The sequence below is a fragment of the Macaca thibetana genome, chromosome 6, assembly GCF_024542745.1.
Source record: "Macaca thibetana thibetana isolate TM-01 chromosome 6, ASM2454274v1, whole genome shotgun sequence".
In the NCBI taxonomy this organism is placed as follows: domain Eukaryota; kingdom Metazoa; phylum Chordata; class Mammalia; order Primates; family Cercopithecidae; genus Macaca; species Macaca thibetana.
Window position 1 is genome coordinate 110,028,780 of NC_065583.1, and position 18,966 is coordinate 110,047,745.

Genomic DNA, 18,966 nt, shown 5'->3' on the forward strand with positions numbered 1-18,966 from the left:
CAAAAAATAAAATAAAAACTTACATCCCAGATGCTTAGAAATTAAGCAACCAACTTTTAAATAACTGAGAAGTAAAGGAAGAAATCACAGGGGAAACTAGAAAATATTTTTAACTGAACAGTAACAACATCGGGCCAGGCACAGTGGCTCATGCCTACAATACCAGCACTTCGGGAGTCCGAGGCAGGAGGATCTGCCTTGAGCTCAAGAGTTGTTTTTTTTTTTTTTTTTTTTTTTTTTGAGACAGAGTCTTGCTCTGTCACCTATGCTGGAGTGCAGTGATGCAATTTTGGCTCACTGCAACCTCTCGCTCCCGGGTTCAAGCAATTCTCTTGCCTCAGCCTTCCGAGTAGCTAGGACTATAAGAGCTTGCTACCACACCTGACTAATTTTTATATTTTAGTAGAAGTGGGGTTTCATCATGTTGGCCAGGCTGGTCTTGGACTCCTGACCTCAAGTGACCCACCCACCTCAGCCTCCCAAAGTGTTGGGATTACAGGCATGAGCCACCATGCCTGGCCAAGCTCAGAAGTCAGAAACTCGCCTGAGCAACCTGGTGAAAACTCATCTGTACAAAAAAATGCAAAAGTTAGCTGAGCATAGTAGTGCACACCTATAGTCGCAACTTCTTGGGAGGCTAAGGCAGGAGGATTGCTTGAGCCTGGGAGGTGGAGTTTGCAGTCAGCCAAGATCATGCCATTGCACTCCAGCCTGGGCAACAGAGCAAGACTGTCTCAAAAAAAAAAAAAAAAAAAAAAAAAAAAATCAAAATTTGTGGGACACAGCTCTAGTGATGCTTAAAAGGAAATGTACAGGCTGGGCACGGTGGCTCATGACTGTAATCCTAGCACTTTGGGAGGCCGAGGTGGGCGTATCATGAGGTCAGGAGATGGAGACCATCCTGGCTAACACAGTGAAACCCCATCTCTACTAAAAATACAAAAAATTAGCCGGGCGTGGTGGCGGGCACCTGTAGTTCCAGCTACTTGGGAGGCTGAGGCAGGAGAATGGTGTGAACCCAGGAGGCAGAGCTTGCAGTGAGCTGAGATCCGCCACTGCACTCCAGCCTGGGTGGCAGAGCGAGGCTCCGTCTCAAAAACAAAAAGGAAATGTACAGCTGTAAATGTCTACTTCAGAAAAGAAGGCTTTAAAATCAATGCTTTAAGTGTTCATCTTAAGAAGTTAGAAAAACAAACACAGTAAATGGAAGTGCTGAACGGTAAATTTACAAAAAGTAAATGGAAGTGCTAAACAGTAAAAAAAAAATCAATAACACACAAACAATTGGAAATTTAAAACTGACATTAAGAAAAGTTGGTTTATTAAGGAGGCTGGGAGAAATGGCTCACACCTGTCATTCCAGAACTTTGGGAGGCCAAAGTAGGCAGATCACTTGAGCCCAGGAGTTCCAAACCAGCCTGAGCAACATGGCAAAACCCAGTCTCTCCAAAAAATACAAAAAACTAGCTGGGCATTGCAGCACATGCCTGTAGTCCCAGCTACTCAGGAGGCTGAGGTGGGAGGATCACTCAAGCCCAGGAGGTTGAGGCTGTAGTGAGCTATGATAGCGCCACTGCACTCCAGCCTGGGTGACAGACTGAGACCCTGTCTCCAAAAAAAAAAAAAAAAAAAAAAAAAAAAAAAACAGAGAGAGAGAGAGGAAAAATACAAATTATCAATGAAAGAGTAAATTTATAAAATAAACCCTTCCTCCAAAGAAAACTACAGAATCAAATAGTTTCACAGGTAAATTCTATCAAATGTTAAAGACAAAATAATACTAATCTTCAACAAATTATTTCATAAAATAGAAGAGGGAGCACTTTCCAGCTCAATTTCTGTGACCAGTATAAGCCTTATATCAAAATAGGACAGACTTTGTAAAGGAAAATTACAAATCAGTATCCCTCATGAACAAAGTAGCAAAAATATTCTCAAGAAAATGTAGCAAAACAGAACAACACAGAAAAATACACTATGACCAAATGGAGCTTATACAGGAATACAACATCAGTCCAATATTTGAAAATCAATGTAATGTAATTCAGTAGCTTCAAATATAGTCTATTCTCATTTTTGAGATGGAGTCTTACTCCCATTGCGCAGACTGGAGAGCAGTGGCGCAATCTCGGCTCACGGCAACCTCCACCTCCTGGGTTCAGGCGATTCTCCTTCCTCAGCCTCCCGAGTAGCTGGGATTACAGGTATGTGCCACCACGCTTATGGCTAATTTTTGTATTTTTAGTAGAGACGGGATTTCACCATGTTGGCCTGGCTGGTCTTGGACTCCTGACCTCAGGTGATCCACCTGCCTCGGCCTCCCAAAGTGCTAGGATTACAGGTGTGAGCCACCACGCCCGGCCTACTCTTACTTTTCTACACTTTACCCAATGACCTGCTAGAGCCATAGTAACCTTTCAGGAAAAGAATCTACATGATTTTTGAGACAAATAGCCCAGTGACAAATTTATAATTAATTACTCAGATCAGCAGAGAGCTCCAATTGTAGACAATTTCTAGCCTTCACAGAATTTTAACATTTTGTTCTTTTATCAAAGATCAACATCAGAAAATGAACGTAAAGAATATAAACAGTTCCTCATCCCTTGCAGAAATACAAGACTATTTCATTACACTGTACAATGCCCCTTATGTAATGTCCCCAGACAATCCATGCCTAATTTAGTTCTAGAGGAAAAAACATACCATCCTAATGGTTCCTTTTATTAATGTAATGAACATGACATGGATGAGAAACGAAAGAAAAAGCCCATGGTTGGGTAAAGATCTCACTATCAATTAAGAATGCATTATGGCAACATAGTGTGATGACACTCAAATGAGCTTAAACCCAGAAAACTTATATAAGTTTCTCAAGCAAAGAAACTAAAAAACAGAGACAGCTCATCTTCTGGGGCATATAATAGCTGTAACTGACATCACTGTTGTTATTAGTGCCACTGGTTGTCCCAGAGTTAAGGGGGCCTAGGAAAGCAGTGGATCAGAAAATGAGAACTGTGTAAACTCAGATTTCTTCTCTTTAAGCTTTCCTAGGAAATTCTGAAATACATTTTGTGTTCAAAAAGCTACCCTTGGCCGGGCATGATGGCTCATGCCTATAATTCCAGCACTTGGTGGAAAGCCGAGGCGGGTGAATCACCAGAGGTCAAGAGTTCGAGACCAGGCTGACCAACACAGTGAAACTCCCTCTACAAAAAATACAAAAATTAGCTGGGCATGGCGGTGTGCGCCTGTAATCCCAGCTACTAGGGAGGCTGAGGTAGGAGAATCACTTGAATTTAGGAGGCAGAGGTTGCAGTGAGCCAAGATCACACCACTGCACTCCACCTGGGCAACAGAGCGAGACTCCATCTCAAAAAAAAAAAAGCTACCCTTAACCAAGGTACTCTGGTACATTTATTTTCTCTTTTCATTATATAACTCTTCTATATCTTAGTTGCAGTGCGTTTTTATTAGTAGATATAAATAAGAAAACACGAAACTAACATAAAGAAGATTGTACCCAAATAAGAACTCATAAATATTACTTTTCAATCAATAAAAAGGGACAAATGTAACAAAAACGTCATAACAGTTTTTTTTTAAAAAAAAAAAGATGGGCTGGGAGCAGAGGCTCTTGCCTGTAACCCTAGCACTTTGGGAGGCCAAGATGGGGGGATTACCTGAGCTCGGGAGTTTGAGAGCAGCCTGGGCAACATGGTGAAACCCCGTCTCTACTAAAACACACAAAAAATCAGCCGGGCGTGGTGGCAAGCGCCTGTAATACCAGCTACGTGACACGCTGAGGCACGAGAATTGCTTGAACCCGGAGGCAGAGGTTGCAGTGAGCTGAGATAGTGCCATCGCACTCCTGAGCAACAAAGTGAAACTCTGTCTCAATGGAAAAAAAAAAAGATGAACTGAGATTTAAACCAAAGGTAAACAAATACTACTACTAACATTTGTAATGTTTGGTCTCTTTCCAATCAACAAATGTGATGGGTTTACTTTACCTTAATTTCTATCCTTGCTCTGTGAGGAAAAAGTTGTCCGATCATAGAAAAGTCAGTTCCTACCATGCTGATGGCTAAAAAAAACATATCTGTTTCTGTGAAAATAAAAGATTTAGAATGACTGAAAATTAATCCTACCAATATTTCAGAGAAAAGAAATCTTACAAAATTTGACAGTACTTAATTTTACTAGAAAGATCCCCATGGAATACCTAAAAACACCTGATTATAAATAAAAACTTTTCAGTATAAGAAATCATAGGCTGGGCATGGTGACTCACGCCTGCAATCCCAGAACTCTGGGAGGCCAAGGCGGGCAGATCATTTGAGGACAAGAGTTGGAGATCAGGGCTGCTCACAGTGGCTCATGCCTGTAATCATAGCACTTTGGGAGGCTGAGGCGGGTGGGTCACCTGAGGTCGGGAGTTTGAGACCAGCCTGACCAACATGGAGAAACCCCATCTCTACTAAAAATACAAAATTAGCCGGGCATGGTGGCACATGACTGTAATTCCAGCTACGTGGGAGGCTGAGGCAGGAGAATCGCTTGAACCCAGGAGGCAGAGATTGTGGTGAGCCAAGATTGCGCCATTGCACCCCAACCCGGGCAACGAAAGTGAAACTCCATCTCAAAAAAAAAAAAAAAAAAGAGTTCAAGACCAGCCAGGCCAACATGGTGAAACCCCGTCTCTACCAAAAATTTAAAAAAAATGAGCCGGGCATGGTGGCGTGCACCTGTAATCCCAGCTACTGGGGAGGCTGAGGCAGAAGAATAGCTTGAATCCGGGAGGTGGAGGTTATAGTGAGCTGAGATGGCACCACTGCACTCCAGCCTGGGCAAAAAGAGCAAGACTCCACCTCAAAAAAAAAAAAAAAGAAAGAAAAAGAAATCATACAAAAGCAGCTGGATTTTTTTTTTTTTAAGACATTCATTCTGCCTAGCTGATTTTATTCGAAGTGCTCTGAAGAAAACTATGAGTCATAGTCAGGATAGGGTTACACCACGTAAGCAACTAAGATGTGCTAAGCAGTATATAAAGAAAGTAGCTAGAAAAATACAAAAGAGGCCAGGCATGTTGGCTCAGGCTTGTAAATACCAGCACTATGGGAGGCCAAAGCGGGCACATCGGTTGAGGTCAGGAGTTCCAGACCATCCTGGCCAACACAGTGAAATCCCGTCTCTACTAAAAACACAGAAATTAGCTGGGCATGGTGACATATGCCTGTAATCCCAGCTACTCGGGAGGCTGAGGAAGGAGAATCACTTGAACCCAGGAGGTGGAGGTTGCAGTGAGCCAAGATCCCACCACTGCACTCCAGCCTGGGTGACAGAGTGAGACTCTGTCTCAAAAAAAGAAACCATTAACAGAAGTTACACCTCAGGAGAATAGGAACAGGGAAATGAAAGATGGGAAGTATAGAATCTTTTTACTCTATATTCTGCTGTTTGAATTTTTCCCCAAAACTGCTGTTTTTAAAATAAAAATAGTAAGTGCCAACATGCAACAGATTTTTAACAGCATAATATTTATCTATAGAAACTTTATTATACAGTATTATCTGAGGTAGAACATTATTCACATTAGAAATATTGTATTGTTGGCCAAGCACAGTGGCTTACGCCTGTAATCCCAGCACTTTGGGAGGCTGAGGCAGGCGGATCACCTGAGGTCAGGAGTTCGAGACCAGTCTGGCCAACATGGTGAAACCCCATCTCTACTAAAAACACAAAAATGAGCTGGGCATGGTGGCAGGCACCTGTAATACCAGCTGCTCAAGAGGCTGAGGCAGAAGAATCGCTTGAACCCAGGAGGCAGAGGTTGCAGTGAGCCGAGATCGCAGCACTGCACTCCAACCTAGGCGACAACAGCAAAACTCCATCTCAAAAAAAAAAAAAGGAAATATTGTATTGTTAATTTTGACTTAAATGGTATTTGTTGTACAGAGATTTGACAGAGAGGAACATTCCAGTCAAAATGACTATAAAGTTAACTCTTAAAAAATATTTCCTTAAGCACAACAGTGACTAAAAGAAACTTAAAAAGAAAAAAAAGAAAGAACAGATTCTGGGCAGGGCACAATGGCTCACATCTGTAATCTCAACACTTTGGGAGGCAAAGGCACGAGGATCGCTTGAGCCCAGGCATTGGAGACCAGACTGGGCAACATATTGAGACCTTATTTCTTCAAAAAATCCAAAAAACAGGTCAGGTGCGGTGGCTCCTGCCTGTAATCCCAGCACTTTGGGAGGCCAAGGCGGGCAGATCACCTGAGGTCAGGAGTTTGAGACCAGCCTGACCAACATGGTAAAACCCCATCTCTACTAAAAGTACAAAAATTAGCTGGGGTTGGTGGCAGGTGCCTGTAATCCCAGCTACTTGGGAAGGTGAGGCAGAAGAATCACTTGAACCCAGGAGGCAGAGGTTGCAGTGAGTCGAGATCGCACCATTGCACTCCAGCCTGGGCAAAAAGAGGGTAACTCCATCTCAAAAAAAAAAAAAAATTCCCCAAAATTAGCTGGGTATGGTGGCACACGCCTGTAGTGCCAGCTGCTCTGGAAGGCTGAGGCAGGAAGATCACATGAGCCCAGGAGTTCCAGGCTGCAGTTAGCTATGATTGTTTCACTGCACTCCAGCCTCTGCAATCATCAAGACCCTATCTCTACTTTCTAATTTTTTTTTTTAAATTTTTTTGTAGAGATGAGGTCTTGCTTTGTTGCCCAAGTTGGTCTCAAACTCCTGACCTCAAGTGATCCTCCTGCCTCAACCTCCCAAAGTGCAGGAATTACAGGTGTAAGCCACTGCACCTGGCTGAGACCCAGCTGCTATAAAAAATAAAATTTTTTTAAAGATTTGTAAGATAAAGTCAGAGATACCATTCCATGGAGGACATAAGATAGAGGTGTCAATAATAAAATTAGCTGGAATAAAATGGTAGTCTGCATTTTATTTACTTAGGGGAGAACTGATTTAATTCCGAAACAGTCACTTCATTTCAAATAAAGAACTTACACATTTTTAAATGAAAATTAGTTACCTTTGTTTGACCATGGCTTAGAGTAATAATTTTTCCTAAAGCTGGAGTATGTAGTTGTAGAACCGCGCTCAAATATGGGGTCATTTTCTTCAACAACACAAGGGCCTTTCGTTCTTAAAACTTCTACAGTTAAACTGAAATAAATATATTTTTAAATAGAGCTATACTAAAAACAAGGAAACAAATAGTAAATGAGATGTAAATAGTTACATTTTGAGGTTTAGCATGGCAATCATATCAAAAGTATAATATTTATGTGAAATATGGGTATTTTCCAAGCATCTGCTAAGTTTTACCTAAAATGTGATTCCAAGAGAGTAGAAAGAAGTGTCAACTCATTTTCAAACTCCATAACAGCAATATATTTAAAAAATATCTTTGGGCTACGTATTATAAAAAGGTATTTGTATTATTGATTTCCACAAGTCTTTGATATTCAATATGTATTACTGTGCTGGAATCAATGGAAATTTTGAAAAACATAAGCACTTTATTTTTTACATTCCTGCAGACAAAGCAGTTAAACATGCTCTATTTAATGACCAGTAAAATCATCATTACAAACTAATGGAAAACAGCACACAAAAACAACTATTATTAGCAGTATTATATTTATGTTTAATTATAGAATGTAAATGCTGTAAAATTATTTTTCACTAGCTAAACATTCAAAGACCTTCCATTGCTCTATTTATTTACTTACTAATTTATCACTTAAAAAAAAAAAAATACCCTTAAAACAACTAAATTCCACGATGCCCAATGTGAGAAATTTAATGTTATAACAGAAATTAAACCAGAAGATGAATTATACCGCACCATAACAAAAATCATAAAATATGTTAAACCTACATTTCACTGTATATCCATCAGTTATCACCACACATCAGGATATGTTAATAATATGAGAACCTGAATACTGACTTCAAGACTGTGTCAATCTTAGAAATTTATCCTCAGTGGAAGACAGCATATGATTAGTTCAACAGCCTGACTCAATGACCAGTAAAGATGATAAAACAATGGTGTTAGGTTAATAGAAGAAAGGGCATCTTCTCATACAAAAGAGTTATAAAAATTACTAAAATTTATAAATTAATCTAACCCACTTTTCCATTTACAATATTCATTATGCAAATATAAATGTCAAGGTCTAAGTGACAAAGGCCGATATAGAAAGAGGACCTCTTTCACTAGACAAAGCATGTTTGTTCTCATATAATTACAATCTCACTTTCTCTCTTTTTTAAATACCTTTCTTCATCCAAAATAATAGAGCCATCTTCTGCCACTTTTACTCGAGGAACCAGTAAGGGCCCATCATCTGTCTCTTCTTCCATTTCATTATCTTCAGCATTAGCAGCACTTTTACCTTCTTGCCTACCAGATATAAAGATGAGTTAATTCACAAAGGCATGAAAAGTAGTCCCTGAATAGTATAAAACTTAAAATAAATGATTACAAACTCAACCTTCTAGCTATTTCCAACTTTTCCTATAATCCAAATGAAAACAGTATGTGTTGTTAAGGACACAATTAGAGGATTTTCTCAAGTTTTATCTCAACTCCTGGCCTCAAGTGATCTTCCTGCCTTGGCCTCCAAAAGTGCTAGGATTACAAGCCTGAACCACCATGTCCTGCTTGTTTCTCTTCATTTTAAAAGAGAATAAAGACTTCTTGAGCCAGGCGTGGTGGCTCATGCCTATAATCCCAGCACTTTGGGAGGCCAAGGCAGGTGGATCACGAGGTCAAGAGATGGAGACCATCCTGACCAACATGGTGAAACCCCATCTCTACTAATACAAAAATTAGCTGGGCATGGTGGCACACAGCTGTAGTCCCAGCTGCTCGGGAGGCTGAGGCAGCAGAATCACTCGAACCCAGGAGGCAGAGGCTGCAGTGAGCCAAGATCGCACCACTGCACTCAAGCCTGGCGACAGAGCGAGACTCCATCTCAAAAAAAAAAAAAAAAAAATTTAGCCAAGCATGGCGGCACACACCTATACTCCCGGCTACTCAGGAGGCTGAGGCAGGAGGATCACTTGAGCCCAGGAGGTCAAGGCTGCAGTGAGCTGTGTTCACACCACTGCACTCCAGCCTGGGTGACACAGCAATACCCTGTCTCAAAAATTAAATTAAAATTTTAAAATTACCAAAACAAAAGTCCAACCAAATGTAATTTTTTTTTAAGAGACAAAGTCTTGCTCTGTCACCCAGGCTGGAATGCAGTGGCATGATCATAGCTCACTACAGCCTTGAACGTGTGGGCTCGAGCGATCCTCCCACCTCAGCCTCCTGAATAACTAGGACTACATGTACACACCACCATGTACAGCTTATTTTTACATTTTTTGTAGAGACAAAATGTCACAATGACGCTCAGGCTGGTCTCAACCCCTGGCTTTGGGCAATCCTCCCATCTTGGTTCCGCAAAGTGCTGAGATTACAGGAGTGAGCCACTGTGCCTGACCCCAGTCAAATGTAATTCGACTATAACAGGAAGCACCATTTGATCTCATTTAAAAAATGTAGCAACAGAATATATTCAAAAATAAAATAAAATACTTACTCTCTTGTCTGGACTGGAGTCGATGGCTTTTCAGTTTTCTTTTCTTGTTCCAGTGAAGAACTATTGAACATAAATAACAATACCTTTAATGAATTATTAATTTATATCCTCTCAATTCTATCTGTAGGCAGAAGAAAATTATTCTAACTTCTAATTTTTAAAGATATGCCATAGCATTTTGTTAATGACGGTGCAATCCAACAACCGATTTTTCAGTCAGAAGCTTGTCATCACGTACAAATAATTTGTTAGGTCCTAAGTAGAGAATACTCTTTTTTTTTTTTTTTTTTTGAGACGGAGTCTCGCTCTGCCGCCCAGGCTGGAGTGCAGTGGCCGGATCTCAGCTCACTGCAAGCTCCGTCTCCCGGGTTCACGCCATTCTCCTGCCTCAGCCTCCTGAGTAGCTGGGACTACAGGCGCCCGCCACCGCGCCCGGCTAGTTTTTTGTATTTTTTAGTAGAGACGGGGTTTCACCGTGTTAGCCAGGATGGTCTCGATCTCCTGACCTCGTGATCCGCCCATCTCGGCCTCCCAAAGTGCTGGGATTACAGGCTTGAGCCACCGCGCCCGGCCTTCTTTTTTTTTTTTTTTAATACAACAATAGGGTCTTGCTGTGTCACTCAGGCTGAAGTGCAGTGGTGTGATCTCAGCTCCACGTAACCTCTACTTCTTGAGCTCAAGCAATCCTCCCACCTCAGCCTCCCAAGTAGCTGGGACTATAGGTGCGTGCCACCACACAGGGCTGATTTTTGTCTTTTAATTTTTTGTAGAGACGAGGTTTCACCATATCGCCCAGGCTGGTCTCAAACTCCGGGCATCGTGCCATCCTCCCACCTTAGCTTCCCAAAACAATGGGATTACAGGCATGAGCCACCACACCCAGCAGAGAATGTTCTTATCCTCTAACTCCCCAGTGAAAGGAGGCTCCCAATCCCAAGGCATGAAGCCGCTTAGGTGACTTGTCTTCAACTCCTAGATGTTAAACAACTCAAAACCTAGGTTTCTGGCCCTTTCTTCAACAGGGCCAAAGACCTGGTGAATCTGAAAAAGGACTATGCTAAGGAACTGTCCCTATTCCTACCTCTACCTGCTAAACCATCAACAATACAACAATGAGATTTATTATAAACCTTCTGCCTCAGAAACCCCAGGCTAACTTTAATAAAGAAACTTTGTTCTTGGAGGATTTACTAATCACACTACTACTGTCTTTATTAGAAGGCAGGGCATAAAACTTCGATCACTCCTTTAGATCAGTTTATAGTATGTTAAAAATAGAAACTGCAGGGGCCGGGCGCGGTGGCTCAAGCCTGTAATCCCAGCACTTTGGGAGGCCGAGACGGGCGGATCACGAGGTCAGGAGATCGAGACCATCCTGGCTAACACGGTGAAACCCCGTCTCTACTAAAAAATACGAAAAACTAGCCGGGCGAGGTGGCGGGCGCCTGTAGTCCCAGCTACTCTGGAGGCTGAGGCAGGAGAATGGCATAAACCCAGGAGGCGGAGCTTGCAGTGAGCTGAGATCCGGCCACTGCACTCCAGCCTGGGCGACAGAGCGAGACTCTGTCTCAAAAAAAAAAAAAAAAAAATAGAAACTGCAATCCTTTCAAATTTTTTTTTTTTTTTTTTTTTTTTTTTTACATGAGACAGAGTCTTGCTGTCTCCCAGGCTGGAGTGCAGTGGTGCAATCTTGGCTCACTGCCACCTTGAACTCCCAGGTTCAAGTGATCCTCCCACCTCAGCCTCCTCCTATGCGGCACAATGCCCACCTAATTTTTGTATTTTTTGTAGAGATGGGGTCTCACTATGTTATCCAGGCTGGTCTCAAACTCCTGGCCTCAAGTGATCCTCTCGCCTTGGCCTCCCAAAATGCTGTGATTACAGGGGTGAGCCACCTCGCCCGGCCAAAATTGCAATCTTGACTACAGAAAAGTGGCTTAGTTGGTTTCACTATGCCTTGGTAATTAATATAACAAAGAAAAAAAATTTTTTTTTAAACAGGATCTCGCTCTGTCACCCAGACTGCACCCAGAATGCAGTGACATGAACATTGTTCACTGTAGCCTCAAATGCCAGGGCTCAACCAGTCCTCCTGCCTCAGACTCCCAAACAGCTGGAACTACAGGCACATGCCACCATGCCTAGCTAATTTTTGTATTTTTTGTAGAGAGAGGGTTTCACCATGTTGCCCAGGCTGGTCTCAAACTCCAGGACCCAAGCGGCCCACCTGCCTTGGTCTCCTAAAGTGCTGGGATTACAGGCATGAGCCACTGCGCCTAGTGAGGAAATTTATTTTTAATCTCAGAAATAAAGGGCATAATTAAACATCTCCAGAAAGCAATTACTTGAAATACAGCTACTTTTGGTTATGAAATTATATTTAAAAGGACATATGTGTTCCAAATTTTGTCAACATGCTTTTGGAAAACAAAAAACTGTACTATAAAAGTGATATTTATATAACTACATACCCAAAGAAAGTAAAACAGAAGGCCAGGCACGGTGGCTCACGCCTGTAATCTCAGCACTTTGGGAGGCCGAAGTGGGTGGATCACCCAAGGTAAGGAGTTTGAAACCAGGCAAGCCAACATGGCGAAACCCAGTCTCTACTAAAAATATAAAAATTAGCCAGATGTGGTGGTGAGCATCTGTAATCCCAGCTACTCAGGAATCTGAGGCAGGAGAATCACTTGAACCTGGGAGGCAGAGGATGCAGTGAGCCAAGATTGCACCACTGCACTTCAGCCTGGGTGACGGAGCAAGACTCTAAATCAAAAAAAAAAAAAAAAAAAAAAAAGAGACAGTAAAGCTGAAATAAATTTTACTTACGTCATTGGATTGTTATCTGGTAGATAATATATGAAGTCTCTCATAGTCATTTTTGAACGATCTGGTGGCCTCTGACTTTCATTTATAGCATATTTGTTTTTCCATTGTTTCTGTATACATAAACACACACAGATCCACTTTTATAAATACTAAAGAATTTCAGATGTACTATATGCAAATATACAGTCCACTGTTGCATTCACTATAAGTGCTCTAATATTATTCTCACCCTAGTTACGTAATTTTGTAGATGGAATATTAAAAAGTTGTAGCACATTACCCTTAATAGTTTTTAGTTTTTATTTATCTACTTTTGAGATGGGGTCTTGCTGTGTTGTCCAGGCTAGAGTGCAGTGGTGCAATCATAGCTCACTGCAGCCTTGAACTCCTGAGCTCAAGCAGTCCTCCCACCTCAGCCTCCCAAGTAGCTGGGACTACAGATGCTTGCCACAACACCTGGCTAATTTTGTGGGGTTTTGTTTTTTTTTTTTTTTGGTAGAGATGAAGTCTCCCTACGTTGCCAAGGCTGGTCTCAAATTCCTGGGCTCAAGTGATCCTCCTGCCTCAGCCTCCTAAAGCACTGGGATTACAGGAGTGAACCACATACCCAGGCAGCATTTAGATTTTAACAACTAAAGTGACTAGGACTAGATAAAAGCTCAATGTGGCCAGGCACAGTGGCTTATGCCTATAATCCCAGTACCTTGGGAGGCTGACGCAGGAGGATTGCTTGAGCTCAGGAGTTACCAGCCTGGGCAACATAATGAGACCCTATCTCTACAAAAAAATACAAAAAAATTAGCTGTATGTGGTGGCATATGCCTATAGCCACAGCCACTTGGGAGGCTGAGGTGGAAGGATCACTTAAGCCTGCGAGGCTGAAGTTGCAGGGAACTGTAATCATACTAGCACACTCCATCCTGGGTGTGCTTGTCTCAAAACTAAATAAATAATAAAAGAATAACACTAATAAAGCTCAATGTATAAAATGCTTACTGATGCCTTCTAACTAAACATCTTAATAGCTCACTGAGAATTTATGCTTACACAGCTTTTTTTTTTACCCTGTAGTGAATTGAAATTCTGTGTATTTTGTAAAATTCTTGAAGCAAATGTTTAATCTTCAATTCCCCAAAATAAATACGCAAGTAAGCAGTTTCTGTAAAACACAGAACTTTTTTTTAATCCCCCCACCCCCAATTCCCAACCCATAAAACATTTTTAGAGACTTACTCTTTTTTTTTTTTTTGAGACATAGCCTTGCTCTGTCACCCAGGTTGGAGTGCAGTAGCACAATTTTGGCTTACTGCAACCTCTGCCTCCCAGGTTCAAGCAATTCTCGTAAGGCTTACATTTTAGAAGACATAAATTCAAAGCTTGTTTTCTCCTGTGTAAAACAGTGATATCTACTTCACACAGTTGATATAATTACCTAACATAACAGACATAAAGCACGAAGCAAAATGCCTTCCCTTAATTTAAAAAAAAACTAAAGAGGCATTTTATAATTCATAACAGGAGCTGACACTGGTTGGGCACTTACTATTTTCAAGACATAGTTTTTTTGTTTGATTTTTTTTGAGACAGAGTCTCGCTCTGTCACTCATGCTGGAGTGCAATGGTGCAATCTTGGCTCACTGCAACCTCTGCCTCCCGGGTTCAAGTGATTCTCCTGTCTCAGCCTCCTGAATAGCTGAGATTACAGGCGTGCACCACCATGACCAGATAGTTTTTATATTTTTAGTAGAGACAGCGTTTCACCATGTTGGCCAGGCTGGTCTTGAACTCCTGACCTCTGGTTATCAGCCCACCATAGTCTCCCAAAGTGCTGGGATTACAGGCATAAGCCACCACACCAGGCCCATTTTAAGTGTGTTTTACATGTATTGACTCATTTAATCTTCACAACCCTCCAATGAGATAGACAGAGGTTGAGCATCTCTTATCTGAAATACTTGAGACCAGAAATGATACACATTTTGGATTTTTTCACATTTTTGAATATTTGCAGAATACATACTGGCTAAGCATCTCTAACCTGAAAATCTGAAATCCAATATGCTCCAATGAGCATTTCCTTGGAGCATCACTTTGGCACTCAAAAAACATTTTGGACTTTGGAGCATTTTCAATTTCAGGGATGCTCAACCTGAACTATTATTGGTCCTATTTTACAGATGAGGAAATAGATTAATTAAATTACTCAAGGTCACATAGCTAGTAAAGAAATGAAGCTGAGGTTCAATCCTTAAGTATTTAACTCCAGGGCCAGCACACTCTACTGCTGTTACCTGCCCTTCTAGAAAAGAAATCAATCCTCAAGATTAAAAAGAACATGGACTCTACTATATGCATACCACAAATTTTTCCCACTTGTAATTTCCCATATTGTCAATTTAGAAAACATTACCAATTCATTCTGCTCAACTACATTTGTCTTTTTTTTTTTTTTTTTTTTTTTTTTGGAGACCGTTTCACTCTATCACCCAGGCTGGAGCACAGAGGCACAATCTCAGCTCACTGCAACTTCCACCTCCCAGGTTCAAGCAATTCTCATGCCTCAGCCTCCCCAGTAGTTAGGATTACAGATGCGTGCCACCAGGCCCAGCTAATTTTTGTATTTTTAGTAGAGACAGGGTTTTGCCATGTTGGCCAGGTTGGTCTTGAACTCCTGACCTCAAGTGATCTGCCCGCCTAGTGCTCCCAAAGTGCTGAAATTACAGGCATGAGCCACCAAGCCCAGCATATGCTTGCCTTAATTCAAATAAATACATCGCTTGTCACTTGGATATCTTTATATGAAAAATCTGGCTAAGGCCGGGCGCAGTGGCTCAAACCTGTAATCCCAGCACTTTAGGAGGCCGAGACGGGTGGATCACGAGGTCAGGAGATCGAGACCATCCTGGCTCACACGGTGAAACCCCGTCTCTACTAAAAAAAAATACAAAAAACTAGCCGGGCGAGGTGGCGGGCGCCTGTAGTCCATTACTCAGGAGGCTGAGGCAGGAGAATGGCGTAAACCCGGGAGGCGGAGCTTGCAGTGAGCTGAGATACGGCCACTGCACTCCAGCCCGGCACTCCAGCCCGGGCGACAGAGCAAGACTCCGTTTCAAAAAAAAAAAAAAAAATCTGACTGAAGGTTTATTTTATAAACATGTTTGTGTATGTATATCTATGTGTATGTGTATGAAACGTATTTGTGGCCTTAACTAAAAACAGTGAAAACATAAATAAATAATGTAAAAATTACTATCAGTGAAAAATGTAATTTAAGTCCATGGTGTATCAATCCATTAACAAGAAGGGATGTTCTATTGACTAAGGGATGTTATGCAGTTTTGTTCCCCCATCAAAATGCTACAAACGCTTTTCTTCCCAATGATTCCTTACTAACATAAACAGAAGGCAACAACAAAATCCTGATTCTCCTCCTTTACCTTCTCTTTTCTCAATTCTTCTTTTAACATTTCCCTCAGTTTCTGGGCTTTGTATATTCGGTATCTGTCTGAGCACGGCTGTTTCTCTTTTGTTGGAGTGGCAGTTGGCTGTGCAGCCTCTTGATTAACTGTAGATAAGGGATGAGATTCTGAAGGAACACTGACACTAGCCTTAACCAGACTAGAAGTACTTGATATTCGCTTTCTTCTCTGTGAAACAGTAGGGGAAGATCTACTGGATTCTTCAACATCATTGTCACTACCAGTCTTTTCAGAACTGTTGAAATTAAAAAAGAAAAAAAGAGGGCACCATGAGTCTTCTGTTACACATGCTAGTTTTAACACTTAGTCTGGTGAAAATCCAAAACCTCAATCTCGTAATTAAAAAAAAACTAATAACTTGAGATGTATGATAATTATGACAGGTTACAAAAAAATTTCTTTAGTACATCTTTTAAATATATGTAAATTCTAATAGACTCTTAATCTTTTCCAAACATAAAGTCCCTAGGCACATTAGAACACATAATTATAGGCTTAGTTCCCTCAAAACAAATAACCAAGTTACAGAACGAAGCTTAATCAACCTAATTTGAATTACTAAGTAAAAAAGTATTTATCATTAAATTAATTTATATATAAAAATAAAAAAATTTTAATTCACTCTGACATTTTAAACTGGTCTAAACTACCGGCATTTTACTTATCAAAGAGAGGTCAAATCAAATATGCAAAACTTCAAACCTCTGAAATACCTATATTGCAGTGTTTGAAGAAAAACATTTAGTTACAGTAGCCAAACCCAGTTCCCTTTGAGGCAGAAATCATTTATCTTTTGTCAGGTACAACGCTACTTATACAGCCATCAGAATAAACTCTTCAGTCAAAAAAAGTACTGAATCACCCCAAATTGCATATTAGATATGGTACACCTCAGATATAAATATTTCAGGAATGGTCTATAAATGCAACTTAAGTCAAGAAAAGAGGTGGTATAAGTCAATAATTAAAAAGTCTACTTTTTTCATATTTTACAACTACTTATAAAAAATTAGAAAATGCCTTAACTTACAGAATAACCTTTCCAGGAAGACTTCAATTTAAATTCGTATCTTAGCTGTTATGACAATGTGATACATGCATTATCTGCATTTCACTCAATAATGTTGAGTGCATAATGACAGAATATATATCCTATAGATTTTTACAACTAGCAAAGACCCACAAAAAATTTATAAAAAGAGGCCGGGCACGGTGGCTCATGCCTGTAACCCCAGCACTTTTGGCTGAGGCAAGTGGATCACTTGAGGTCAGGAGTTTGAGTACAGCCTGGCCAACATGGTAATTATCTTCTCCTTTAAAAAATAAATACTTTATATTTTGAAAGACAAAAACACTTCCCTGCAAAGCACTCCAGAAGGATGAAAACTATCGTGACCTAAACTCTCAAATGAATAGTGTGGCTATTCTCCACTTCAGGACTGCCATACCCCGATTCTTCCCACCACCACTTGGAAGACATGGTCTCCTCTCGGAGAATCTACAGACCGTGACAAAATCCACATAAGCCACACCCTGCAGGTCAGACAACCAACCTGCAGTTTGGAGTGGTTTCATCAAGCCTCAACTGAAAGGCTTACAGCAAACGACAGCGGACTTCTATGATAAAATTCATTTGCTCAGCTTCCAGGTGACAGGCCCGGAGAGGCGGGGCAAATGAAAATTCTTCCCTCTGCAAGCTCTTACCTGCGCCTAGAAGCCTTTTCTTGGGGCTCCGCTCCACCGAAATCGACTGCGGGTACATCTGTGGGCTCCGCTGGCTTGGAAGCAGAGTCCGTGGCAGGCTCCGGCGGCCTAGGAGACTCCTGTCCACGCTGGGGATTGGGAGCTGTGGAGCCCCTGGCGCCTACACTAGGCCTGACATTCGGCTTCACGCTAAGGCGTGCCCTGCGGAACATGGCGGAGGCAGGGGGCCCGGGGAGGCAGCCTTGACGGCCGCTCACAGCCCCGAGCCCCGGCGGCTGCCCGGAAAGGGGATTAGGAACTACGCCCTCCCCACAAAGCCACACTACCAGCCCAGGGGGCAGCTACCGCAGTTTCACGCCGCCGCCGCCGCCTCCTCCTCTCTCCCGCCGCCGCCGCTTTTTCATGACCCTGCCACACACTGATGGCTAAATTTCACCCTCCTCCCAGCTCCCCCGCCCTCACAGGGCGCCGGAACTGATTGCGCCATCAGCCAGCGCCGCAGAATGACGTCAGACGCACAGCACTGGGAGCCATGGTAACTACCAAGCTACTGAGATTGGGTTAACTGTGGACCAGAAATTGAGATGCAGAGATATTTGCTCTTTCTTCTCCAGGAGTCCTTAGGAGTAGTTGAAAAGAGGAAAAGAAGAAAGTCGACTTCTCAGCTCAAACCTTTACTGGAAGTATTAAAATCGCTGGCCGATTTTGTTTTTAGAAGGTCCTGAAGGGTTTAGAAATTCTAAATTGAGTAGACAGATTAAATGCTGGTGTGAAGAAACTGATCATAGTTACCTCCCAGGAGAGGAATGGGTTTCTGGAAAATACATCGTGGTAGGAAGACCATTTACCGTACGCTCTTGTGTACTTTTTTGTTTTTTTCCTTTGAGACAGGGTCTTGCTCTGTCCCCTAGGCAGGAGTGGTACAGTAGCGCGATCTAGGCTCACTGCAGCCTCCACCTCTCGGGCTCAGGCGATTCTCCTGTCTCAGCCTCCCAAGTTGCTGGGACCACAGGCGCGCGCCACCAGAAACGGCTAATTTTTTTTTTTGGTATATTTACTGGAGACGGGGTTCATCGTGTTGCCCAAGCTGATCTTGAACTCCTGGGCTCAAGCGATCCACCTGACTTGGCCTCCCAAACTGCTGGGATTACAGACGTGAGCCACCACGCCCAACCTCCTTGTGTACTTTTTTTTTTTTGAAACGGAGTCTCGCTCTATCTCCCAGGCTGGAGTGCAGTGGCGCGATCTCCGCTCACTGCAAGCTCCGTCGCCCCCCGCATTCACGCCATTCTCCTGCCTCAGCCTCCCGAGAAGCTGGGACTACAGGCGCCCGCCA

At 42.1% G+C, this 18,966-nt stretch overlaps 1 protein-coding gene across 12 annotated transcripts in view; it reads right to left on the reverse strand.

Moving 5' to 3' along the window:
* Positions 1–18,101, reverse strand: part of BDP1 (B double prime 1, subunit of RNA polymerase III transcription initiation factor IIIB) — a 115,257-nt gene extending 97,156 nt beyond the window's left edge. For 11 of the 12 annotated variants that reach the window (XM_050793525.1, XM_050793530.1, XM_050793529.1 and 8 more), the window contains exons 1-7: positions 17,631–18,101; positions 15,885–16,161; positions 12,448–12,557; positions 9,619–9,678; positions 8,304–8,429; positions 7,050–7,183; positions 4,014–4,108 (exon numbers count right to left, since the gene is read on the reverse strand). In XM_050793525.1, the coding sequence (XP_050649482.1) occupies positions 4,014–4,108; positions 7,050–7,183; positions 8,304–8,429; positions 9,619–9,678; positions 12,448–12,557; positions 15,885–16,161; positions 17,631–17,842 (1,014 nt within the window). In that variant the 5' untranslated portion in view covers positions 17,843–18,101. Of the gene's footprint in view, positions 1–4,013; positions 4,109–7,049; positions 7,184–8,303; positions 8,430–9,618; positions 9,679–12,447; positions 12,558–15,884; positions 16,162–17,630 lie in introns of those variants that run through there. The other variant, XM_050793531.1, reaches the window with a different exon arrangement.
* Positions 18,102–18,966: the final 865 nt, after the last annotated feature.